Raw genomic sequence first — 27,991 nt, 5'->3', positions numbered from 1 at the left:
CCTTAATGAAGGTTAATTTGTCATCAAAGATTTATTTCACATGTATTGCTCTAGATGACATTTAACAAAGTAAAAATGTACATATACACTGCACGTATTAAAAAATTATATAGTCTATACAAGATTGTCTACAGTAAATGTTGCCACTTTTGACTTGGGTAATACACAGGATTGATCAACATTTCCTGTAGTTTTCACAACACTACATTTAACAGCTGAACAGTAACTTTCTGACCCAACTTCTTTCCTTACATGTCCATTGACTCCATTCAATAACTGCAAGTGTTGTTTTTCATATAAACTATTAGTTCCATTCACTTGATTTCCAGTAACAGTGGAATATAAACTGTTTAGATTGGGCCAGACAAATGGTGGCAGCCATATGGGGTTTGTAAATGTTTGTAGTTGAGCCAGTTGAATGGACTGAGCCTGCAATGCAGCCAATTGTGCCGCAGCTGTACGGTAGAGTGGAGAAGTGAATAATGAATTCTCAAAAATTGGTAACTGGTTACAATTGGTAGCAGGATGTTCTGCAGGATAAAGAAAAAGGTGTTAAAATTTATTTAATACAATATTGATATTCAGAAGTTTATTAGGCTTACACATATGTAGCTATAGAAATTGTATTACAGTACAGAGTCCCCATCAGTCAAGTTACATGTAAGTATAATTCCCTCTCTCTGGATTACCATTCCGTTAACTTTAAGGGAGAGAGGTACAACTGAGGGATGGTCCACCCTTCGACACCAATTTCAAAGACATTTCACTGACATTTAATTATTTTTTTGTACTCAGCCATCATAATTATGTTATGTGCATTGTATTTGTTACAGTAAAAAAAAAAGTATGTTTGAGAACCAAAATCTTTACCAATTTATGATTGTTCAATTAAGATGGTGATGTGTGTTCTATTAAAGGTAACAAGTATAAGACAATAATCAAGGGGGATTATCAACTAAAGTGTAAACCTTTAGCCATATGGTACAGATTTTGTATTTCAGGTGATGATCTCCCATTTATCAGCTGTAAAACAAGATGTAGCCTTCAAAAAAGTTGTGAAACCAAAGGTTGCAGCTAAGAAATGGCTGCAATGATGCCAATGTCAGTCAGTTTTAATTGTGATCAGGGGCATAGGCAGAGGGGGTTCAGATGGTTCGGGTAAACCCCCCTTTTCAGTGGTAAAAAAAATTCTAAATTAAGAATCGCATTAAACGTTCAGCCTTGGAACTCTCCAGTAGATATACGTATGCTGTCACGGCTTCCTGAGAATCAAATTGTACTAAAGGTGAATCATTAACGATGAAGCGAAGCGATTCTATACCGGTAGAGTGTATCACATGAGCAATTGTGCACATGATACTTGGTGGAAACGGCAGAGATCTGATTGTGAAAATGGTGGAGAAGAGTTGAAGGGCAGCAGCTGCAGTAATCGTGATATACATGTGTTAGGTTAGTACAAAGTATTGGATATGATATATTTACACTGTGAATGTCTGTTTAGTGCCATGAGGCAAGCATGTGATATTTCAAATGTATTGGAGTACAAGCCAATTTAGTGGTGAGTTGAGAGAAGAGCCAAAAATGATGTTAAAGTTTGTACTTGGAATAACGCTTTGTCAGCAAAAGCTCAGGAGTGGATCCCAGAGAAGGGTGGTGTGCTAAAAGATTAAAGTTGGGAATCAGTATGCTATCCATAAGCAAAGATTAGCTAGTTTTATTAATAATACAATAGGATTATAGTGTTCATAAGCTGCATAAACAGCAGTGTAGGTTTCAGCTAGATAGATGCACATACTCAGCTAATATAATATTACTGCCTAAGGACAGATTTTGTGTATGCATAATTTTCGTCTAGAAACTCGCTGTAGGGGGAATTTCCCAGATATTTCATATCCAAATTCGAACTCCCTTCCAAAATTTCCTGGCTACACCCCTGGTGATGTGGTGGATGTGCTGTCATTATTAAAACTTATTGACATTTATATCGTTGCAGCCATTTCTTGGCTGCCAACTTTGATTTCACAACTTCATCATCCTGGAATTTTTGGGGCCCCACCCTATTTTCACAGCTTGGCTGTTATGGTATAGATATCACCTTTTTTTGTAATTGCAATTTGCAAGCTTCAAAGCCAGCTTTATTTTATTAATAATTTGCTATTTTTACTTGTCTTTTCCTTTACTACAGCAATAAGAGATAAGCTAAATATTTTTCTATTTGAATTATTTTGTTGCTTATAATTAAATATATTAATTTTGCATTATCGTACAGTGCAGTATACATAAATGCTCAGTCTTATAGGGTGACTTGTTAGTTCTTTACAGGTTGAGCTACAGGCTACATGTGTACAGGGTGCTAGCTGAACATTCTTAGGCTTGAGCCAATAAAATTATGCTTGAGCAGTGCTCAAAAATCAAGCCTATTTAATCAAAATTATGCAGTATTTTATTTGAGCATTTCCTGACTGCTGTATTATAGTGACTGCTCTATTAGAGTATCTTGATCTTACTATTGCAAAGTGTGAACAATCAGCCAAGAAACAATAAAATTAATAACATTACATGTTTTCTTGATATGAAATGTAGCAATAATGTGTAGTGTGTTCATACTTTTGCTGTTGTTTTGGTACATGCGTAATCTTGAAAATTGTCGTATTACGCTGGCATGATGCTTTTGCTAACTTAATATGCTTGAAATTATGTTAGAATAATTGGCACAAGCCTAAACATTCTACAGGGTGACTTGTTTAGCAACTGAATGTTCTACAGAATGATTATTATGTAGTTAAATGTCCTACACAGTAACTTGTTACTGAATGCTTTAATAGGGTGAGTTATTACATTGATGAGTGCTCTAATAGGATGAATGCATTACTTGGAGTATCTGGGTCACACATTGTTGATTTTCACATTATAACTGATATGTGACCCAGTCTGGGAAAACCAGTCTTATCGCCTATTTAAAAGTATCGAGAAATGTCAGTTTTAAGTATTTAGTGTGTTGTAGCTCGCCAATGGTTGAAGTTACATGTACCAAATTTTCACACGTTTTACACCAATTCCTTACCTCCCAAAGTATCCACTGTGCAAGTAGCCAACAACTAAGTTTCCCATCATTTTAGATAGTTTTAAAATCAAGGTTGATTGTATCAGGCAAGCTGCAAAAGGGGTAGGAGGTGGGGGGGAGGGGGGGGGGGGGGGGGCGCCTGGAAGGCAGGCAAGATGGTGTTCAAAAATTGAAAAGGAAGGTGTAGGGATGAATTAGGCCAAGTTTTGGGCCATTCAGGTCTCAAAATTGGCTAAAATGGAAGAAAATGCATAGCAGAGGTACTTATTCAACACCATAGAGCTGTACAGCCACATATAGTCATCCCCAGGCTGACCAGAGCTCCATTAAGGTCCCACACCGCATGTACGGATCGCCACTGGGCTTGGGAAAAGCAGCCAGCAAAACCAGACCACTGAAGTCTAACTGATTTTGATTGTGGAATTAGATAGTTTATTCATGTAGCTTTGTGTCCTGGGTGAAAAATCGAATCTGCATACATAGGCGATAAGACTGGTTTTCTCATACCGGGTCACATACAGTTTTTAATCCAATTCTTCTGAACTACTGAAAAGCCTTTTTATGATGATAATTTATCTACATACCAAGTTTCAGCTCAATCTCTTAACTGATTTGCTTGGTAGGCATAATATTTTTATTTTACTGTTTTTACTAACAAAACTTGTTATTACATACATTTGGTTTCACGTTATATCTCCATGGCATTTACATTGAAGGTGAAGGGTGGGAAACAACATAAACAGAGGCAATGATTGAAGTCTAGACACAAAGTTACAAGGCTCCTTTGTGGCTGTTATGTTGCAGAATTATCATAGAAAATATTCGGCCAACTGAATCTTATCAAACTAGGTCCTTAGCAAGGCCAGGAATTGCCATTCAAGCTTGCCACACTGTCAAAAGATAGCTCTTAAACCCAGCTTCGAGTGTTTGTAGGCATGCATAAATTATGCCAGAATAATTTCAGGAATAATCAGTGGTAAAAAGAATTAGGAATAATAGGATGACTTTCAGTTAGAATTAACATACTTTTCTTGCAGTAACACAGAAAATTACAAAAAAGAACATGCTTAAACATTGCTAGCATAAAATCGGTACAAAAGATTGAGATACTCTAATAGAGCCAGTCATTCACCCTAATATTATGTGACTGCTCTATTAGAGTATCTTGATCTATTAAGGGCTGTTTTATGATTGCTAGTAATTATATTTTCAGCTCCATAAGAAAATGCATATAACTTACTCGGTTTCATGAATCACTCTAGGAGACATTTGGGAATAAAAAGAATTGCCAGAAAGAATAATGAGTCATTCAAAAAGCATAATGTACCCACTCAAGCCTATTTGAGTAATATTGAGGCTTAAAACCAATAGTCTGGTATCCACTGGTGGTGTTAGTTGATTTGCCTGATGTACAATTTGGATTGGTTTTGTAAAATTTGGCCACATCTGTTAATACTTTTGTAACACTCTAATAGAGTGCACATTTTTTTGAGAATTTCTAATCCAACACACATAAAATGTTATACAACAATGTTCTAGCCTTTCTATTAATCTTTTATTCTTTGAGTAGAACTTAGTTAAGCTGAACAGTTGACAATAGTGATTAACTTGTGAAGAGTTTGGGAATTAGACGCAGAGGTCCCTGGTTTGAACCTTAGGTAAATTTTCAATGTTTTTCGTGCACTTTTTAAACTTCTTGGTGACTGTCCTATAAGAGTTTTGATGCTGTGATTTTACATCAGGTTGTAACTCTATAGCAGTCACCGCGATTTCTTTTAACAACAAAAGGTTTGAGTTATATTGTTAACCTATATACAGACTGATTTTTCAAGTTATTTCCATAAGTAGTTTACCCTAAAAATTAAATAATTGTCCATAATTATGTGAATATTTATCAGATTTTCACCAGACCTAGTACATGAAGCTTAAATGTGACCCGCTGACCGAAAACCTGACTTGTTTGCATAATTCTGTTTTTGAGATAAATGCCATTGAAATACATTGGGTAAAAAACGTGTGTTACAAAAAAGTTTGGGATGTTTTAATCACTCCAGTAAACCGTGAAGGAAGACACAAATTGAGGTCTCTAATACACTACTGGATTCGCCTCTTCATGGAAAGTAAGAATATTGTTGTTTCATTTCTCTACCATGAAGCAAATGTGAGTTTTGTGTGTTTGTTTAACATGACTTTATCGCACTTCCTTCTTAATGGCATGGTTGTATTTAGGCCAAAAACTATACCTTCATGAATGCCCCAGTTCATGGAGAATGGAATGACACAAGTTCCAACTCTGTAGCCTGTTTCACTCAAGACTTATGATCAATTAAACAAGTGCCTGTAATTTTCTCTCGTATATGCACTGTACAAATTGATTGTTTTGTTTTTCTTGTTGTCTATTGCTATAACTCAAAGCACTTATCAGATAAAGCTGAAACTTTAACAGCCCATTGGTTTTTCCTTCTAGACAACAAAAATGTCATATTAATGCAGTTCAAGGAAAATGCTGGGTTTTCACTCAGCGGATCACATATTATATTCAAGGCCCCAAACAAAGAGAAAAAAACACAAAATTAAGCTGAACTTTGAAGGTGGAGGGCATTTGCAGGATAAAAATTATTCCATTTGGAAAACGGAACACAGAAAGCACTATGTATGCATGAAAATTGTGTTATTTCTTCCTATCAATATACCTACGGTGTGGCAAGCCAGCTTTTTGGCTGCATGACACACTACCATGTGTCTTGACATTATAAACATTTACTTTCACTTCCTTGATTATCTTCTACCACCATATCTTCATAGCCTTTAGCTTGGTTTTCTTCAACATGTTTCTCACTAGAACTGCTCTGGGTATCATCACTTTCTTCATCATCTAATAAACAGTCACACTTCACTGATTGTTGTCCAGTACTATCATCACATTTGTGACTATCATTGTTATCATCATTACTGTACTCTTCTTTGTCCTTTGGAAAGTTGTCTCTGTGGTGAAGTGTGTTATATATGATGCAAAATAGTGATTATTTTTAACCAGGTGTGTACCCATAGTTGGCCTTCTGCTGGCCAGAGGCGTAGCCAAGGGGGGGCAAGGGGAGGCATTTGCCCCCCCATCACCGTAGTGGTTTTTTCTCATTTTTTTTTAAAAAAACCTCCGTCACAAGCTTACCAGTAATAAACTGACACGCAAATGACTATAAATTATGTGCGCTACTCAGCGGTATCACCAGGGGGTTGCTAGTGAACGCGCACACACAACATTCAACTCGCTCGTGAATTCACCAAATGAAAATATTAGAGACACACTTCTATATTTAGCCTAGATTACTCACGTGATAGATGTTTCAGTATCAATCAATTAATTGCAATCCCATGCGCATGCGTACAAATGCATGATATTACAAGTGCATATTTGTAATACAGATATAATCAATCTCCTAACATCTCCCTTACAATATAAAAAACAAAAGGAAAAAAAAAACAAAAAAAAAACTCACTACCACTATTGTAATACATTGTGTGCTGCTTGTGTTACAGGTGACCATGATTACAAGCATTAAAAAAATTAACAGTAATTAGAATTTACCCCATGTGTATGCAGTGCATGGCCCCTCAGGCAATGAATTAAGACCATGCCTGTGTATGCAGTGTATGTGTGTATGCAATGCATGTACGATTAAGTTAGTGTCTCACATAATCCTTCAGCCTGTCAGGTGACTTAACTACTCTTCCCTTTGAGGTCACCGTTGGCACCTTAGGAGGTGTTTGTGAAACAGATGCACTGCCAGCTGGCTCTTGTGGCTCTGCCTTGCTTGACATAAGAGTGTCATCTTCCGGGACCTCGATTGTCACATTGCCTGGGGTACTGCGTGCCTCTTGAGGTGATGGTAAGCTTGGGGACTGGTGTGCTACTGGCCTAATGAATTTTCTGTTTCGTCTATATGTTTGTCCATCATCTGTTTGGACAACGTATGATCTATTTCCCAATATATCAACAGTGGTTGCCTTTCTCCATGAGCCATCTTGTGATAGTGGTTGCATCCTGACAGGCTGGCCAATTTGCAAATCTGGAAGGGTCTTAGCATTCCTATCATAGTAAAGCTTTGCTCTTTGCCGTCGCAATTCAATAGTTTCCTGCACATTTCTTGTGACTTCTGGTAAGAGCAGTGGCACTGCTGTGGGTAACAACGTTCATGTGCACTTAGAGTGTAACTTTTGAACTGGGCTTGCCGTGCTGCTTTCTGTAGGTGTGTTGTGCCAATCCAGAATTGCCAACTGGAAATCGCTATAGTCCTTCTTAGCTTTTGTGAGTAATCTCTTTGCAATTTTAACGGCTGACTCAGCTTTCCCATTGCTTTGAGCATGGTAGGGGGAACTTGTCGTATGCTCAAATTTCCATTTGGCAGCAAATGACTCATATTCTTGTGAGCGGAATTGAGGCCCATTGTCACTAATCACTCTGTTGGGTATTCCATATCGGGCAAAGTGTTTCTTTGTGCAGTTTATTACAGTGATACTGGTCATGTCCGGAAGCTCATCTAGCTCCCAGTAATCGCTGTAATAGTCCACTGTTATCAGGTAGTCTTTCTTATTCCATGTGAAGAGATCTTGTGCTACCATTTCCCATGGCCTTGAAGGAATTTTGTATGTCATCAGGGGCTCTTTCTGCTGCTGTGCTTGGCTCTCACTACAAACTGAGCATAGACTAACTTGTTCTTTAATTTCTGCTGTCATACCAGGCCAAAATATTACCTCTCGAGCCCTCCGGATACTTGCTTCAACACCTTGGTGGCTGGCGTGAGCTCTTACCAACATCTCTGCCTGCAGTGACTTTGGCACAATAACTCTTGGGCCTTTAAATAGGACATCATTTTGTGCTGTCACTTCATCCCGGTATCCCCAATATGTGCGAATGCACAATGGCACTTCCTCTTTTTTATCTGGCCATCCTCTTAACACTGTTCGTAGTAGTGTTAAAAGAGTCTCATCGGTTTGAGTGTGTTTCTGCACTTCTCGGTGTGTAGCATCACTGATTCGAACATATTCTATTTGGTTTATGGACTCGATGTCCCTAAAAGGCTGGTCTTCTGCTTGCAATTGAAATATGTGGTACTCAGCCGCCTTTTGTTTTCCAGTTTCACTAAGGTAGGCTCGGCTTAACATATCAGCAATGTGCATTTTGTTTCCTGGGCAGTACTTCACTAGTAGTCGATATTTTTGAAGCCTTAGTAACATACGCTGTAGGCGTTTTGGTGCTCCAAATATGGACTTACTAAATATAGGCATTAATGGCTTGTGGTCAGTTATGACTGACACCAGGTCGCGACCATGCACGTATTGATCAAATCTCTCACAGGCGAACAGAATTGACATACACTCTTTTTCGATTTGAGCATACGTTTGCTCTGTGTTGTTTAGTGCTCTAGATGCGAATGCAACATGTTGGCCATTTTGCATAAGGGTTGCTCCCAATCCCTTCTCTGATGCGTCACATTGAATGCTAACTTCTTCCAGCACATTGTAAAATTTTAGCACTGGTGTTGTGGTAACTAGGGTCTTGACCTCTTCAAATGCCTGCTCTTGTTGTGTCTGCCAGAAGAAAGGTGTTGCTTTCTCGGTCAATTGTCTAAGTGGTGCAACCACTTCTGCCAGTCTTGGAAGATAACGAGAGAGATAGTTCACAAACCCCAGTATTTGTTCAACAGCCTTCTTATTCGTGGGTTTTGGCATATCTCGTACTGCCTTCACTTTCATGGGGTCAGGGCGCAGGCCTTCGCGGGTGAGTAGGTGACCCATGTATGCCACCTCTCGTAGGTGCAACTTCAGCTTCTTTTTATTAAGTTTGAGATTCTGCTCCCTTGCCCTTTGCAGTAACTTGCGAAGATTCTCATCATGGTCTCTCATGTACTCATTTTCTGACTCTCCACACCCATAAACCAAGATATCATCGGCAATGACTTCCACACCAGGTAGGTCCTGTACTATCAGGTGCATCCGTCGTTGGAATTCTTCCGGTGCAGATGAGATTCCGCAGGGCATTCGTTTGTAACGATATCGTCCAAAGGGAGTCCAAAATGTGGTCAGATAAGAGCTTGCCTCATCCAGCCTGACTTGATGGAATCCATCTTTGGCATCTAGTACTGAGAAGACTCGTGCATTTGCTAGTTGAGGCAAAATTTCATCTAAGGTAGGGATTGGATATGTAGGCCTTTGGATGGCTTTATTGAGGTCCCTAGGGTCTATGCACACTCGTATCTTTCCAGGTTTGAGCACAGTGAATAAGCTACTAATCCATTCAGTGGGTTCATCAACTCTGGTTATAATCTGTCTGTTTTCAAGGTCACGCAATTTGTCTCGAAGCTTAGCTTTAAGGGCTACTGGTGCTCGTCGCGGGGCATGTTGTACTGGAGGTACGTTTGGGTCAATGGCAATATGGTAGTCATCAGGCAAACATCCCAGCCCATCAAATACATCCTTATACTCTTGTAAAAGAGCGTCCTCATTGCTTGCATGGGAGGAAACCTGATACACCTCATTGATTGTGATCAATCCCAAATTGCTACAGGCTTCCCCTGACAACAGTGGCTTCTGGGACCCTGAGATAACTTTGAAATTGAGTTCATGATGTGTGCCCTTAAATTCACAACGAAAATTGCATTCCCCCAGGACAGGCATTACCATGCCATCATACAATTTAAGTTTCGCTGTAGATGGCAATAAGCAGGGGTCCCCATGTTGCTTGATATATACCACACACATCATTGTAAGACATTACGTTACACGTTGCCCCTGTATCTAGCTGACACTGAATTAATGCAGTACCAGCTGCATCAACAATATGTAACGGTGCAAAAAATTTCTTACCCTTATTGTGGTGTAATGCATCTACCTGTTCTATGTAAAAGGCTGAGTCATCTTGAGAATCTGTAACTAGATGTAGTCTCTGTCCACTTTGTGGGTATTGTCTGCTTGATGCTTCCCACCACAGTATAAGCGCACGACAGTCTTTCTGTGTTGGTGTGAAGATTCTTTAGCTGGGACCTTTGGAGACTTGCTTAGTTGTTTCTTGTTAGTGTTCTGTACAGCATTGATAACCTCCTCTTCTGTTGTGTTGAGGCTTTTCAGTTGCTCTTGAGTTGACTCACTGATGCGTAGTGCTTCGATAGATCGCTGCAGGGTGCACTCCTTCTCCCGGAATAATCTGGCTCTAGCTGCCTTATCTCTGCACCCTAGGACTAAGCGGTCACGTAGCATTTCATGGTCACGTAGCATTTCATCATGGAATGCACCAAACTTGCAAGATTCAGCAAGGTGTCTTAAACATAAAACGTATTGATCAACAGTCTCACTCTGCTGCTGCTCCGTGCTGTGGAACAGATACCGCTCATACAGAACGTTTCGCTCTGGCGAAAAATGTTTTTGTAAACTGCTCAGTATGGTGTCTGTTTTCTTGAGTTGCCCAGCCGCGAGGTCTAAACGGTGTAGCACTTGCTTGCACTCTTTGCCCATCAGTGTTTTGAGCGTTGCAACTTGGATGGTGTCATCTTTGGCTGTGAGTTCCGTGGCTATGGCGTAGTCCATAAACGCTTCATGAAAAATTCTCCAGTTCTCCGTCATATTTCCGCTACATTCCATTGGTTCAGGGGGAGGAATCAGGTAGGATGCCATTGTATACTCGAAGTAGTTCTTAAGACAAGGATTCAATGCTCCTTAAAGGGATACGCGGGAGACCACTTCTGACACCATGTTTCAGTATCAATCAATTAATTGCAATCCCATGCGCATGCGTACAAATGCATGATATTACACAACTAGCTACGTAACTATTTCAGTACTGATTGCTTATCACTTATCAATGGAGGTATATTCGTCGAACATCGTCGCACGTGCCACAACTGTACTCCAACAAATTCATCCACAGTCCGGTAGAACTATATTGTTAATATTTTAGTGCTAATACAAGTTACTTTGTTAGCCACAGCTTGTACTGCAGTCCTAGCACACTGCCGACAGGATGACATGTTCACTCACTACACTCCGCGAAATTCAAATGCCACGTATTGCATGAAATCCCACCTGTCTCTCTTGCTAGCAGAACTTGTAAGTTTGTGACTGATCTGCCTGACTGACTGATAAAGTAAAAAAATAGACTGCACTGCCGTAAAAAGATCTAGTGTGATCGACTCGAGAAAATAAACTTGGTACATTTAACACTTTATCACCTCGTAGCGAGCAGTAGGTTCGTAGCATCACTCGGTCTCCTTCGTCACTTGTGAGTTACGACTCCTGCCGCGGCGAGGATCTTTAGAGCGGGTCACTCTTTAGATTCGAAAATGCTCTATTGTTAGGAGATTGATTATATCTGTATTACAAATATGCACTTGTAATAAGCTGTAATAATACAACACCGTATGTTGGCTAGCCCACCATTGGGTCATTAGCCCTTTTTGCAATCGTAAGTGATTTTGTGGGGGCATGCCTGCCCCTCCATCACCCTCTGGCTAGCTACGCCCCTGCTGCTGGCTGTGGGCATACACCTGGTTTATTGAAATTGTTTTCATAAAAAAGTAATGTGTACACCTACCTATCTATGTTTGTCCATACCCACCACGTAAGCAAACTTGTTAAATGGTAAAAGCAGCTAGCATGTAAGAATTGAAAGCTAAATAAAGTCTGTATCTTCTGCACAGGTAGACTTTGCTCTGAGGTGGTTTCTTCTTGGTAGTCTGAAATATGGATGTGGCAACTGTCTACACTTTGTGTTTGAATTCCAATTGGGTTTTACAGATGTACAACTGAAAAGCAATAGTGCATGCCTTGTAGGCTAGATAGTTTACCCCTTCGAGTTGAAGGGGGGGCATACCCCGTACTTATGTGAATGAAAATGAAGGACAGCTTCGAGGCTAAGAATTTACATGAGATTAACATGATAGACAAACCATAAAACAGTTGAGAAGACACTTCTGTATGCAATTTGAAAGGTTTGTTTGAGTTACAGTTCCTTAGCAGTGCATAGCAACATAATCAATTACAAAATAATTTGTGAATTATGAAATACATTCATTTACAATATTAAATAGCAAATCTGCAGATAACTAGCAGTGGTGGATCCAAGGGGGGCATGGGCAGGGGCATGTGCATTTTTGCCTCCCTCCCAAAAAACATACAAGATCGAGATACTCTAATAGAGCAGTCAGTCAAATACTCTAATAGAACAATCACCACACATAACACCATTGAGAATCCTCCATAGTTGCTGACAATAAAAAACTAAAATCTGCAGCACTATATCCACACTTTTCCTGCTAAGAATATTTTGTAAATGCATAAAATGTACATGGACTTGTATATGTAGTAGTTGTAACATGGGCACGAGTGATTTGCCTAAAATATATGCACGAACACGCAGCCTGAGTGCATATATTTCAGGCTAATCACAAGTTCCCATGTTACAACTAATATATTCCACTTGGGTGAATCACCTGCAAGTGTGGGAAAACTGCAGGAATGCTTTGCAAGTGTATTTTTATGGGACCATGTGAATTTCAATTGTGGACAACGTAGTAAGAGCAACAACAAGGTGCTGCTGAGAGGCCGAACGTTAGTGTATTGACATGAGCATGCAGATCACTTCGATTGTGGGTACGCAATTAAACACAGGAAGCCCAAATATGAGCTGAACAGCTCATAATGAAGCTTAAGTGCACTATAAAGTACTTACTTTACTAGCCATGAATAAACTAAAGTAGTGAATATATGTTGACACTAATGGCCAAATCAATTAAGTGCTACGCCCAGTGTCTGGACATCGCCACGTGACTAGAATGCAATCAAAACAGCAATATAAACCCTTCTTCATTCAGTAAAACAATGAACAATCTTCTTTCCCAAGTCCACGATCTATGCTTTGGCTCACTTTATAAAACTAAAACCCACTATCGATCCTGTGAAGTGTCACTATATTAAAGCAGAGAAGATCACACAGTTTCATCAAAGAAATTGGATGATTTCTGAGAATGCTTGGGATGCATTAATAAGAATAGGAGGTAGTATATACAAGTTATATTCCGCCTAGGAGGGATATAACTTGTATATACTACCTCCATTTCTCGTTAATGCATTCCTGAGCACTGATAGCAGTGCTGTTATACCACTTATACACCTTCTCTTCCCTTTGAAGTGAGGTGTGAAAGTGGTATATGCCTTCTTTATAGGCTGATAATGTAGCTAGCTGAATTACTCATGACTATCACTTATCCCTATACAACTCATGGTCAACTTACAGTAGAAAGTATACATTTGTACATAAAGCCACTCTACATCAACATTTTCAGTCTGAAATATATGAAATAGCTTTAGCTTCTGGGGGGCACACCCTACTCTATTTACCTACTGCCCTAGTGCATCCCCCCCACCGTTATAAACCCTGGATCTGCCCTTGGCTAGCTATTATTACATAATTAGTTAAGTACATGGTATCACGTTTAGTGGGAAAAGTTGTGAACTGTCATTCAAATAGAAAAGGACCAATTTATTCTATACACCTACAGACTTGAAGGAATGAGGTCTGCAAGTAGATTAACAATAGTTAGAGTGCATTTGGTGGCTGAAAAGAAATTGGAATAGAGTTATAAAGTTACAAAACCAAGCATGCATAACATACATGATTAAAACTAATCATGTTACCTTTGCCTAAATTTGAACTATGGACCTCTTAGTTTACTTTTTAAATAAAGGTATTTATAATAGATCTAGAAATGGAGGTTCTCAAATTTTAGAACATTATAATTATCTGTGTTGTGTTAGAAGTCTAAAAAGTGTTCTATTAAAGTGTTGATTATATCATTATGATAAACTGTAACTTCAGGTGTAATATTCTTTCCTTAATAAATGTTGTTGTGTCTATAGAGATATAAAACAAGCTCCATAGCCAAGTATACACATCAAAAGAGCTAATTTATGATAAAGTTCGGAAATCAATAGCAGCTGAGAAATGGCTGCAATTATGTTAACGTTAACATAATTGCAGCCATTACTTGATGACCACTACCACTTTTTTTAAATCATGAAGGATGCACTTTTATCACAGATTGGCTGTTTTGGCAAGGATTACATACCATAGAGTCTGGTTGTTAGGCACATATGTCTAATAAATTTCATGAAAAAATATTGTGATTACAATATAGTTGTTAAGTGCATGCGCCTAATAAATAAACCTCATTGTGATTATTATGGATTTACTCCCTTGGGGTTGTGTGAATTGTAGTTAATACATGTACTAATATTTTGAGTCTAGTTTTTGTGCACTGAATCCTTCATGTGGAGCATACTACAGAAGACCTTGCTTGGTAAGTATAGTATAGACACGTATTTTGGCTTTTTACTTCATGAAATTTCGTGCTAAACACTATTAGCAAACCTCTAGCATTTCTTCTCTTGTATAGCTTTGTCTCATGTTGGAGCTTCGTGTTTGTCCACATGCACTTGTCAACCATGATTAAGTACGAGAAACGGGTATGTGCTTAACAGGTAATATGGGCTTAATATATACGTGTGTTTAACAACCAGACTCTTCGGTATGTTGTATCAAACAAGCACAAGGAAAATTTGAGTTCGATTAGGGATCATAGAAATAAAATGTAGTGAAACAAGGGGGTCGGCTACACCTGCGGATATACCAGTGGACATTTAATTCCTACTTCAGTCTATAGCCATTAGGGATTAAGTGTCCACTAGTATATCTGCAGGTGTAGACAACCTCCTTTGTTTCATGACTTTTCATTTCTATGAACTTAACATTCTTAATTTTTTCTTGTTTCTTTTTGCAACATAACCATGACTGATGAGAATGCATGCTTACCGCATTTAAAAAAGAATGGCACTAGACATGTCATAAATTAATTATGTGTCTGAACATGTGTCCCAACCATCAATTACTGAGAAGCAAAGTGGCCAATACAGTGGAACCTCAGTTATCCAAACCCCTTGGGACCAGGGGTGGTCCATAAGTCTGAAAAGTCCACATCTCTAAAATAAATAACCTTAAATAGCATAAAGAACATTTTTAAAAATATCAGTATTATCAAATACCCTAATAGAACAGTCACTACTCTGTAGAGCAGTTAGTTTGGTTAACCGAGAATCTGGATAAGTGGGGTCCGGATAACTGAGGTTCCACTGTATGCTTTATATTCACCTATGTTCAGCCTATTACACAGCACAGTACGAAAAGTGTATCTGCAGTCAGTATGGAAAATACGGACGATAAACATGATGGCTAGTCAGCACAGCCACAGGGAAGTCATGAAGTGCTACTGTGAATTGACGCCTTGAGCTGTCAGCAAAAAGAAATGGGACACAAGGGAGGACAAAGCTAAGTCCATGATGTGTGCTTTGTATGTACTGTGGTATGCCAAAAGGCACCTGTTGGGTTGAAGCAATGTCTAACATTGAAAAACAAGCCAATAGCCCTTGCTGTTATTGAGTTATGCTTGTCAGAAGTTGATTATAGGTAGTCAGTCAGGCAGTAGAAAATTCCACTAAAACAACAAAAAAAAATTGTAGCAGCTTATTGGAAAATATTTTTGGTCACACTGAAGGAAATTTTGAGCTTGGTTATACCTCACCAATACTGTCAAGTCACCATTAAGGTATTATCAAGAGTAAATAACTCTTGGTATTATGAGGCTGGTTTATGGTCAATATTTTTTGTGAGAATGTGCAAACCTTTGTGATCCCTAATATACAATACTACCATACCATATGATTCTAACATTTTAATTACACGCTACATATGTAATTAATATTAACCATGCAATGACTCACAGTGATTTAAGGAATTTCAATTTCTCTGCTAGGAGATTTCTTTCGTCTTTCAATGCTGATAAACAATTTTCATTTTCTTCAGCAATACGTTTTAATTTCTGTAATTATTAAAAGCTTATATAGCAACAATAAAATTGTACTAGGAACTTTTAACTATTATATATGTTTTATAATGCTTAGATAATGGTATGCATAATATGCTTTGATCTTTGAAAGATAATGAGGTTTTTAAAATCCACTAAGAGACCTGTTAGCAGGTCCTTAAACCTGCTAGTAGGTGTTACAAGACCTGCCAGCAAAAAGACCTCAGCATCGCAAATTTCAGTTCAGTTTTGATCACTGACTTCCCATGCTCTTCCAAGCATTTTACAGGCTAATAGTCTGACAGCCAACACCAGTTCAACCACTCCATTATTTTATAAGCATGCTTAAAATAATCAATTATGGTAAGTAGAGTATAATGTTGTAGCTATATGTTTGTTATGATGAATGGACAAGTCCAGAGATATCATGGAAAATTCTGTTCAACGCCCATTTGTGTTTTTAAACTTTTTTGACTTCTATTAAACTATAGACAGACTTTACCAAATACCTAAATGGGCAAGCTTCATTTTGCATCATCTGAAATGTGGGTGTGGTCTGCATTCAAAACTGTTCCTGGTCTTAATGTTGCTGTGGCACCATAAGTCAGCAATAACTTGTGACAACTCATTGCCATCGTAATCCACTTCAGTCGACATTTTTTATCACTATCACTGATCTCCCATTGTGAGCAGTGACAAGATTCGAGCTTCGATTTCTTCAGATTTTCAACAAAGTGTTAGAGATTTTCTCACATAGCTATGTTGTAATAGCTACCCTTCACTACTTTTTTATCACTGGAATCTGGTTTGTTAACATTTTTGTTGTTTAAGGCGTAGTCAAAATGTAATTGTTTTATAAGTGCAGTTCCTCTTACAGTAGTGTGAGCACTTCAAATAGTTTTGTAGCATCTAAATACGTTCCTCTAAGGAAAGTGTTGATACAGAAAATGAACGTCTGGTATAGTTTCTTTGCATGAAGAAGAAGACAACTAGCACAACTGAAGATAAAAAAGGAAAGACAAGGTGTAGAGACCAGATATTCATTGGAATACCTCTAGCCTTGTGAATGTGGTTAGTGAGTGAGCAAGTAAGAAATTGAAACCAGGTCGGGCCATCCGGGTCACATTTTCTCTGGGTCATCTGGGTCTGACCCGGTTTACAGATTATCCGGGTCTGACCCGGATTGGATCACGTGAGAAACAAAATTGTTAGTTTGACGACATGGAAATTTATTAACGCTAGTCACGCAGCTATTTCGTGAGCCATGCCCACTTATCACGCTACAAACGTATGCTCAGCCATGCCCATTTATTAGTAAGTGCAGTCTGTAGCACAAAACCGTGTCCGTTGCTGTTTGCACGAGTGTCTGCAAGGAGCCATGCCCACTAATCGATTATCGTACAAGTTATACATAGTCTAGTCTTGCAGCAGGATAAGTACTTTTGTGAGCTACACCCACTTTAATATATCAGGAAATTGTAATACTAGGTATGTACGAAGCCACACCAAATTGCTGTCTGTAAACTCACAGTAGCTACGTTGAACCAAACCCACTGACTGATTAATTTACCGGCTTAGTTATCACACAACTACTTGTTTACTCAACACGAATCAAACACTTAAACGTTCGCTCGAGACTACCCAAAACATAGCTCTTATCACACGCCTCGGCTTTAATTAATCCTGGTCAATCCGGGTCACATCTGGGTCAAATCCGGGTCTGACCCGGATTGCTATCCAGGTCAGTGGGTCATCCGGGTCAGCAGTAGTGACTCGGTTTCAATGCTGATAAGATAACAAAAGAATGCTGGTGGAAACAGGAAGCCCTGTCCTTGAAGCCATGCAATAATCACACAACAATCTTTCTTGTGGCTGCATTGCAACATTGAAGTCATCCATTATAGTTAAACCCAAAAGTATATTTTTATTTCTGGCACATGATATCTATTGTTCAAATATTCTAACTGGAGTCCATGCTGTGAGAAGTTGAAACGGTACAAGAATGACACTACATGATGGAAAAAAAATGTTAGCTTCAAAGGTGGCATGGTGGTCTCATTGTAGTGTGTGAGTGTATGCAACTTGCTGACTACCAACGATTAGACCAATTGTATTAACCTGTTGGTCAAGTTAATTTATCCAGCCAATAGAGGTAGACACTATACATGTAGGGATTCTGAAAAAGTCCTGTTTTAATGCCCCTCAGCCAAGAAAGTTTTTCAAAGCTTAAGGTGCTGCTCTCGTGAGTGAACTTTTACCAGACACCATATTGAAACATCTCTCTAGCCACTATCAATCAAAAACAATCAGAAGGTTCAAGAGGAACTAACTCGAGAAGGAATCAGTGACCGAGTTCATAGCTGAACTGCAAATTTTAGTGAAGACATGTAATTTTGGCACCAACCTAGAGAGTGCCATTCATAACCAATTTGTGTGCCAGCAGAACTTGCTGTGTGAGGCTGAGCTGACAGCAGATTAGGAATCCCACCACTTGCAGCTGCATGAATACAATGTTGATTATTGGTGTTAAGTGCTTACCAGTACCAAATCCAGTACACCTCAGGCAAACAATCACTTAGCAGACTGCTATCTTACTAAAATCTTACTATACTAAAATTATGGACCTTTTTGCTAAAATTGTGGACCTGTTTTCCAAGAGGGCGGTTCTTCAGAACCCCCCGAACCCCCGGCCTGTAGGAGCCTGCTAAGGAACAGAGAATCAGAACATTTTTAGAAGAAGTCATGCAGACCATTCTTATATATTACCACATGAGGTCAAGAGCTTTTCAGTCTTAAAACTCCTGTAAAGCACATAGTCAAGCCTCTATTCAATGTTTTCAGTGATAGAGCATAAGCAATCATGACAAAAATTAGTTCATATAAGGAAACTAACTTACAGGTGCCTAAAACAGTTTGTATCATACAGTACGGTGCTAGTTTTTTTGGTTAAACATAACCAAGCCCAAAAATGACTTCAGAACAACCTCAAATCCTCCCAACAAGTTTCTATGGAATTTAATAATGTTCTATTAAACTGATTTTTCTACTAACTGACTAACTGATTCCTTCAGCCAAGCACAACTCAAATGTAATAAGGCTATGGGCTTTATTTTTTTCTGCTTAATCCTGAGACATGCCTTTTCATGTACATATAATACACACATCATAGACTTACCCTTTGTGTCTCAGTTCTTTTTGCTGACAATGCAAAGTGTCAATTTGCGGTAGCATGATATGGCTTCCCCGTGGCTGTGGTGGTAGCTATAAGCTTATCACCCACATTTTCTGTAGTAATTGCAGAAACACTTTTTGTACTGTTCTTCATTTTGTATCACTGTGTAATGGGTGGAACATAGCTGAAGACGAAGTGCAATAGCTACTGCACTTTTCAGTATTGGGGCACATAATTATTCAGATGCAAAATTGTTTTATGGCATGCCTGGCACCATTCTTTCTTTTAATACGGTAAGTGTGTGTTCATAAGTCATGACTATATTATAATAGTGCAGCAGAAAAAAAAAAGAAATATAAAGTTGGATTATGGATCAAAGAATCAAAAAGTAGTGAAACAAGGGAGTAGCAAAAATGTAGCAGATGAAGAGAGGTTGCCTATACCTGCAGATATACTAATAGACATTGACTGAAGCATCATACTGTATGATAGTACTGTATAGTAGGGACATTGAAGGTGTGGGCATGGCCAGTGATATAATATCACCCAAAAACCTGCCTCAATTTAAGGGAGTAGCAAAAATGTAGCAGATTAAGGGAGGTTGCCTATACCTGCAGATATACTAATAGACATTGGCTGAAGCATCATACACAGTGGTGTAGCCAAGGGGGGAGGGGCAAAACTGAGTGGTGTTTTTTTAAACTTCCGTCACAAGCTTACCAGTAACTGACACACAATCCAAATTATGGTTTGTGCGCTACTACGCGAGTGCACACAACATTCAACTTGTTTGTGAATCATACGATGATTTCTTGCACTTCACAAGCAATGAATAAAATGATGCACGAAAAATGGGGCAAGCCCGAATCCCTAGGGGTTTCCCCCATATAGACACTATTCCTTCACTGAATGAAATATTAGACACACAATTCTATATTTAGCCTACACTACTCATGTGATAGTGCATTTTTCGAACCTAAAAGTAAAAAGACAAGTGACCCGCTCAAAGTGAGTTTGCAAAAGTCACAACTCAGAAATGACAAGTGATATACGATGACGCTACAAACCTACTGCCTATGAGGTGATGAAGTGTTAAATGGACTAACTTTATTTTCCCAAGTTAATCATACTGGATCTTCGTAGTTACAGTGCAGTGGTATGCCAGTTTACTTTGTCAGTCAGTCAGACAATCCGTCACAAGCTTACAAATTCTGCTAACAGGAGAGGTGTAGAGCTGGGATTTCGTGCCAATACATGGCATTTGAATTTCTCCAGCTAACATGAGTGAGCTTGTCATACTGTGCCAGTGTGCTAGGACTGCAGCACGGACTGTGGTTGACGTAAGTAATTGTGACACATTGTATTTGTACTAAAATATTCACAATATAGTTTGACTGGAATGTGGGCAAATTTGCTGGAGTACAGTTGTGGCACGTGCAATGATGTTTGACAAAAATACTTCCATTGATAAGTGATAACTGGTAGTAATCAGTAATGAAGTAATTATGTAGCTAGTTACATAAGCTGTAATAATACAACACCATATGTTGGCTAGCCCATCATTGGGTCATTAGCCTTTTGTGCAATTATGAACAATGTTGAGTGCTTTGTGGGGGATACCTGCCCCCCACCACCTTCTGGCCTGATCATACAGTAAAATAGTACTACATAGTAGGGAGATCAAAGGTGTGGGCGTAGCCAGTGATATAATATAACCCAACAACCTGCCTCAATTTTTCCTCACAACAACATGACAGTGTTGATTGGGTAAAATCAAGCCCAAAAGTGTCTTCAGATCAACCCGAAACATTTCCGTCAAGTTGCTACAGAATTTGCAAAAGAATTTACTTATCAGAATTCCTACTGCCTACCTACCTGTCTGACACCTTCAGTCAAGCGTTGCGGAAAACTGGCTACAGCTACAGCTCTAATTCTTTTGCAGAAATGTTTCTAGTTCACTTAAGAAAAAATCTTTGGTATATTGATAAGCATACAATGCTTGCGCTAATGTCTTACCTTTTATCCTTCTTTACCATGGCCATCAGTTAAAGTTCTACCGCTGAGTGTTAATATAGACTAAAGTAGGGCTTCCATCTACTGGTGTATATTGCATCAAATTTTCGAATACACGTGGTCTGTTGCATCAAACTATTTGAACACACCTGGCTCGCTGGTTTTCAAAGTGGGTAGTTGATATCGATCAGTGAGAGTAACTCGTGGCAAACTAGCAATGTGTAAGTCAATAAATATAGTTTAGTAACAATGTTAAAACCGAGTTGGGTCATCCAGGTCCTGCTTTACAGGTTATCCGGGTCTGACCCCACATGCTAAATTAATTAGTGTAATGATGTGGACATGTAGTAACATGTCATAGCGTAGTCCTGATTCTTTCATGAGCCACGCCCACTTATGTAAATTACTGACTGTAGCCATATGGTAGCCATGCCCATTCATCAGTCAGTAGGTATCCATAAATCCATGTCCATTATTGTCTGCAGGTTTATGTACAGCCATGCCCACTGATCAGTTGTTATTGTATAAGTCATAATCTAGTATAATAGTGCTCTACATAATATTGTGACTGGTTTTGTGAAAAGCAGGCTATTTAGTGGTCATGAGCTTGCAAAAAACTTCACAAACAAGTATAAGAAAAATTAGGAATTTTAAATTAGAGTAGGGACAGTGTATAGTGCTGCAATAAAAAGTATTGAAACAAACTGGATCGGACCGGAGTAGTATGTAATGTCCAAATACTGTAAAACAATAAGAAGTGAATATCCCTACTGTGCTACACTCAATGCACAGTAGGGATATTCATTTCTTATTGTTTTACAGCATTTGGACATTATGTACTACTCTGATCCAGCTTGTTTCAGTACTTTTTATTGCAGCACTATACACTGTCCCTACTCTAATTTAAAATTCCTAATTTTTTCTTACATCTGTAGGGATTAAATGTCTATCTGCAGGTATAGGCAACCTACCTTGATCCGCTACATTTTTTTGCTACTCCCTTAATTATTTCACTACTTTTTCTAATCCAACTGACTTAAATTTCTAATTTTTCCTTCTGCCTGTATATAGAATGAAATATTCTCTCAGCTTGCTCACACAGTACATGGGGCATGTGTGCATTAGCGTCACATGGCACATTGTCACCAAAATTTGGATTTTAAATTATTGATTAGCTATACACATTAGCATAGCAAACAAAATTTAACACGACATTTAAAAAAATTTTATATTCCAGTGGAAGCTTTGGCAACTGCCTGGTTAATAAGAATCTAATTCTAAGGTACATGCAGTCTACATTACATTACATTGCATTGCATTGCATTGCATTGCATTGCATTGCATTGCATTGCATTGCATTCTACATTCTAACATTTTATTTACACATTTAGTGACTTACAATGATTTAAGGAATTTCAATTTCTCTTCTAGGAAATTTCTTTCACCTTTCAGTGCTGATAAACAATTTTCATTTTCTTCAGCAATATGTTTTAGTTTCTAAAAGTGTTAATAAACAACAGTAAATTGTACCAGGAGATCTTAACAATAATTTGTGTGCCATGTCAAGGTAGTTATAAACATGACTGTGACAATTGAAGGGGTCAGTGGGAAAAGGGTGTAACCCACTTTTGGAAACTAAAATGGGTGCATAGTGGGCATTAATTAGATTTTTGATATCCTTGAATTGCCGTAGACTAATGTAAATCTCAATTTGGTTGTGACTTGAACTTTTAAGTCCTGTTGTTAAATTTTGTGGAAACATTATCAACATGCCTAACCAAATAATTTTGTTTTTTACAAAATGGCAAATCTCAAAATGTGGGTTAGCTACCTCCTATTTCCACCGATCCCTTCGAAAACTTTCACAAAGTAAAAGACATGTACAACAAAGTTGGCTCTTCAGAGAATGGACTCCCATTTGGGTATATGATACAGTTGTATGTGAATTATGGTAAAGATAAGTAGGTGGGGAGGGAAGAATGAGAGAGAGGTGAAGCCCCTTTGGTTTGATGAGAGGTATGCTCTTGGTAAAGAAATCATATTTCTAGAAGTGGGGATGAATGTTCAAATACTCTAATAGAGCAGTCAAAGAGTTTACATTATGGTTAGATGATGAGTAGGTAACATAATTATGGTGATGGTGTGCTTCATTAGTAGCTGCGATGAAGCTGCCAACAGCAAAGAAGTGCACAGATATTATAGTAGTCAACATAGTATGTAGACTTGAGGTATGTACTTGGCAGTCAACAAATGGCTCAAAAGGTCATTAACATGTGCACAAACATTTGTTTTAAAGTATTATACCCTAAATTATTGCCATATAAAATATTATGGTCAATATACCACTAACAGTACAGTCTAACCTTTATCTCCTCTATTGCAGTACACAGGATAGTTCTTAGAATTGGCTTTTGGTGTGAGTAGGGTTGGAGCTCCTGGTGAAGTGCCAGCTGTGCTTGTTTTAAACTTCTTCGTCTAAATAATAGTTAGACGTCAAGAACCAGGGTTCTACGGAATTTAGAAAACTCGAAGGCCCTGTAGTCTCGCGCGGTCAGACCGCTTTTTTTCCGTGTATTGGGTAGAAACTTTTTTCCCCAGCCAATATACGGAAAAAAGCGGTCTTGCCACGCGAGACTAAAGGCCCTGGGCTGTAGCGCCCTCGCTTCGCTCGGGCGCTACTAAGGGCCTGAGGGTTTTCTAAATCCCGTAGAACCTGACGTCTAACTTATTTAGACTACAACTCGTTATTGTACCTTGAGTTGACAGCTGCTTGTAAATTGTAAATGGGAAATGTATGGCTAATTACTAGAAACAAGCCCTCTACACCTCCCTACATGGCGGGACCTCAGCAGGGCTGTTGCTACCCGTTTAAACGCCCATGCGTTGTCAATGTTACAGGCGCGTGCTATGTATCGAAGTACTGGACTCAGCGACTGGACTACAACTCATTGTTGCTGTTGTTGTGCCCCGACAGCTGCTTGTAAGCAAGTAATGTGGTGTTGATTAGTACAAACAAGCCCATTACACCTCCCTCTAATTCAGTACGGCTGTTACTAGCCATTTAAACGCCCATGTGTTGCCAATGTTACAGGCACGTAATTATCGTGTTTCGTATCGCCTCAGAGCGTGGTCTCTATTGGACATGACCGTGGCTCTACGAGATTTAGAGACCACGTTTTCAGCCAATCAAATTTCAGTATCAAACTTGTAGTCTAATAGTATTAAAAACTTAATCACAATTAGTGTATAACCAAAAATTACATCTACCTTTTCTTTTCTTTGGCATTATGTACCATCTTAGCATGGGAAATAGATTTGGTACTAAGTTCAGGAATATGACAAAAGACATCATCAATATCATCATCTGAATCTTCATCATCCTTAGCAAATGGATTTTCTACTCTCTTAATATTCACAGCATAAACATCCACTTCCAATGACTCTACAGTAGTGGGAGCTTGGGCTTTATGTAATTTTCTTTTCCTGTTTCTTGAGCCAACACAGATACAATCATTCGATGGGTTATTACCTACAAAGAAAGACCAAACCACATGTAATGCTATATGTATCACTACTTCCCCTTTTAACACGTTTTCTTCTAATAAAAATACTCAAGCCAATATATCAGAACTAACTACTAATCGGCAGGCCATATAGTTTAGTTCCAGCTTAAGGGAAAATTTCCTGGCAAATGAGAAACTTGTAGTAGTGTAATTATGCAACGGACAGTATAACCAAACACCTGGAAAACATAATCACAGGTAGCCAGTAAGCATCAGGGAATTCAGCAAGTCACAAACAGTTTGCTATACTACACAACACCCTCAATTTTCCTTGCCCTCCATCAGAGTGCTTTGATTTATGAAGCTGCCATATTATTGTCACCAAAACTGTGTTGTAGCAATCAATAATTTTTCAAAGCTGTTCAGTTGCCATCACAAAGTTTATGGCCTAGCTACCATTTAGCAATCAAAAGCGTCCAAGCACTTATGATATCTCAGTAGGTATCATGGTAAAATAATAAAGATGAGGTCTCAATAAATGGGGGAGTCAGTATTATACCTCATACAAGTGTTAACAATCAATTAACGTCACTATTTTATTTAAGAAAATAATCTCAGATACCATGAAAACAATACAAGTAGAGGGTTCTTGGGAGAAAAATAATGGTGATCCCACTCAGTTACCATTTCTGAAAATAATATATATTTGTACAACCACCTAATCGTCCCACCACCATAAAAGAACGAGTAACCCAACAGCATAAAACACTCACACGTGCAATGTTGTGCATGAGCCAAGGGTGCTGAGGTGGAAGGCAAACTCACCCACAGACGCTGATGACTTGTATGACTCAAAATCATTGGAAATTACATTCTTGTAAACAATTAATAATGCTGACAGTGATCACATACATAGTACAGTATTTGTAAATTATTACAATACCATTTACATTTGAAATCAAGCATGCTTTCTTTTTTTCTTTTTTTCTAGCATTTAATTCAGGTTTTCTAAAGTATTTCATTTTTTCTAGTGTTTTTCTAAAGTACTTCATTTTTCTAGTGTTTGCTTCAGTAATTACTTTAGTGATTTCCAAATCATCAGTTCTGTTCTGAAGCAGATACTTTTTCAGTTACAAAGTACTCCTTTAACTCAGTTTACATTTAAAAAAAGATCTCTGTACTGTTGCAGCAGTAACAGAAATCACATTAATATGCTACTAGTGGTACTGTAGTCACCTTCTCCTTCTTCATCGCAATAAACTGGAAAGGAAATCCAAACTCTAATCCAACTGCCTTCTGCGCAAGTCTTCTAATCTAACTACCCTCTGCACAAGTCTGGAAATATCCATACTTTTGCACAAAGAGGAGGAGTGGGAACTATCGGACTAACTTTGCATGTGGGGAGACATGTGGCATCACCTTGGATTCTATGAATTCCTATGAATCACTGACAATAATGGCATTACTTTTTCATTAGTGCTAGACATATTTGACAATCTAGCAGGATACAACAATGAGTTCACTGAGTTTAACATATCTTGATCTGTTCACATGATCTGGGTTAATGAATTACATGCATGCAGGTAAATTTTGTGGGGGTGCTCCGGTACCCTACTTATTTTACGCAAAATTTTTAATTCCCTGTAAAGAATTTCTACTACGTATCTCTCTATACTATACTATGACTTCTCTACTGATGATTCCATCCATTGGCATTAATGAAGTTTCATTTACATTGCATGGTTATTATTGTGAAATAGTGGCCACTCGCTTATAGTTACTACAGAATATGGTGATAGTAATTCCCTTTATACCGCATTTAGTTCCAAAATTATCCTTTATGACATGACCTCTCAGAGGTGTATGCATAGTGAATTGTGATTTCACAACAGCTGCAACCTCTTTTATTAAAAGATTCCTTTGTGTCTGTACAAGATACCAATCACAATCTCACTTTAATACAAACTTTAATTGATAGTGATGTTTACATGACACACCAGTTGATTGCCTGTGGCTGTTTCAGTTTCAACCACAACCATAACACTTTACTGCCCCACCCATCTAGTCTGCTAAATCTTTAATTTTAGGCCTGTGTTTATAAACAATTACTATACATGAGGTTATTCAGTTTAATTATATTTCCAACTGTCCTTGCATTAAGTACTAGCTTTAGTATCTGTAGCTATGTACATGTCATGGCATGTCTATAGCTAGTTTTACACTACAGACCTATACTGAAAACAGGGAAAATTTTCACTGGGAAATAAATCATGAAGATTTCCTTGAAATAATTTTACTATGTGCTATTTGCAATTTTCAGTATTACTGTGAAAGTTTTACAATGACTTTTGCTCAGCAAAACTAGTCCATAAATTTCAGTTGCAACATGTCCACAAATAGTTATATTAAACAATAGAGGTACATAAATAGCTAGCAGTACTAGTGTATTGTAGGCAACAATGTTTACTAATTGTAGGTACTGTAAAATGATGCATAGACAGTTCTTTGGCTACAATGACTGTATGGCAATAATAATCATAGCTATGGCTGTCCATACTGAATTGTTTTAGTGCTGGTATATGTGTATGTCAGCGCACTTGTTAAGAAATTGTAACACTTGCCATGATATTTAAAATCTCCTGCAATACAGCGGCAAAAGATATACTACAATTGCTACATGGGGTTTAATATAATCTGTCTGGCATCCAAGGAATTCACATTTCTGATTTCTTGGAACAGACTTGGAAGGCCACACCACTCAATTAGTAAACAGTGGCTAGTGTGAAACGCCTTCACCCATCTGATGGCAAGCATAAGTTCTGTAGTTCTAGGACATGAAAAAGCGAGTGAAAAGTACTGATATAGCTAAGTCACTTCACTGAGTAACGTTAATATTTGTGTTGCGGTTTACTGTGTTTCTATATAGCTATATAGCTACGTTGCGGTGTCAGATTACCAATTAAAGTGTCACAAGCTCTTCAGTATTAACAGCTTCAAAGTTATCTTACCAGATACATTGGAGCTTCTCCTTCCTTCCAAGATGTTTGCAGCTTCAACAATAAGTAACAAATTGCCTTCATCTCTAGATCTACTGCCTCGACCGAGGCCTCGACTATTGTTCATGTCTAGTTTATCAGTTCACTTCGGCTAATAGCTAATTATTAAAATTCCGTTGATAGTGCAACTTCTGATAGAATTATCGAAGTGATTGAGACGACGATCCTAATGTAGACTCACCACAGCCTCGAGCCACAGCCTACAGATACACAGCTGCTGCTGTAGCATTGGCATGTGGACGTGACCTCATAATTTCGGGCGTGGGCAACGAAAC

The 27,991-nt window shown here is 38.4% G+C and overlaps 1 protein-coding gene across 1 annotated transcript; it reads right to left on the bottom strand.

Moving 5' to 3' along the window:
- Nucleotides 1–30: 30 nt before the first annotated feature.
- LOC136266982 (uncharacterized) lies at nt 31–27,968 on the bottom strand. Its single transcript, XM_066062034.1, has 6 exons — nt 27,669–27,968; nt 24,425–24,686; nt 23,521–23,632; nt 15,890–15,987; nt 5,829–6,049; nt 31–530 (listed from the first exon to the last, which is right to left on the bottom strand). The coding sequence occupies exons 1-6, from the start codon at nt 27,781–27,783 to the stop codon at nt 115–117; spliced, it is 1,224 nt and encodes a 407-aa protein (XP_065918106.1). The 5' UTR covers nt 27,784–27,968; the 3' UTR covers nt 31–114.
- Between the last annotated feature and the right edge of the window lie 23 nt (nt 27,969–27,991).

The sequence above is a fragment of the Dysidea avara genome, chromosome 9 (assembly GCF_963678975.1).
Source record: "Dysidea avara chromosome 9, odDysAvar1.4, whole genome shotgun sequence".
Taxonomy (NCBI): Eukaryota; Metazoa; Porifera; class Demospongiae; order Dictyoceratida; family Dysideidae; genus Dysidea; species Dysidea avara.
The sequence above is the reverse complement of the archived record's forward strand: the minus strand, read 5'-3'. Positions and strand labels throughout refer to the sequence as shown.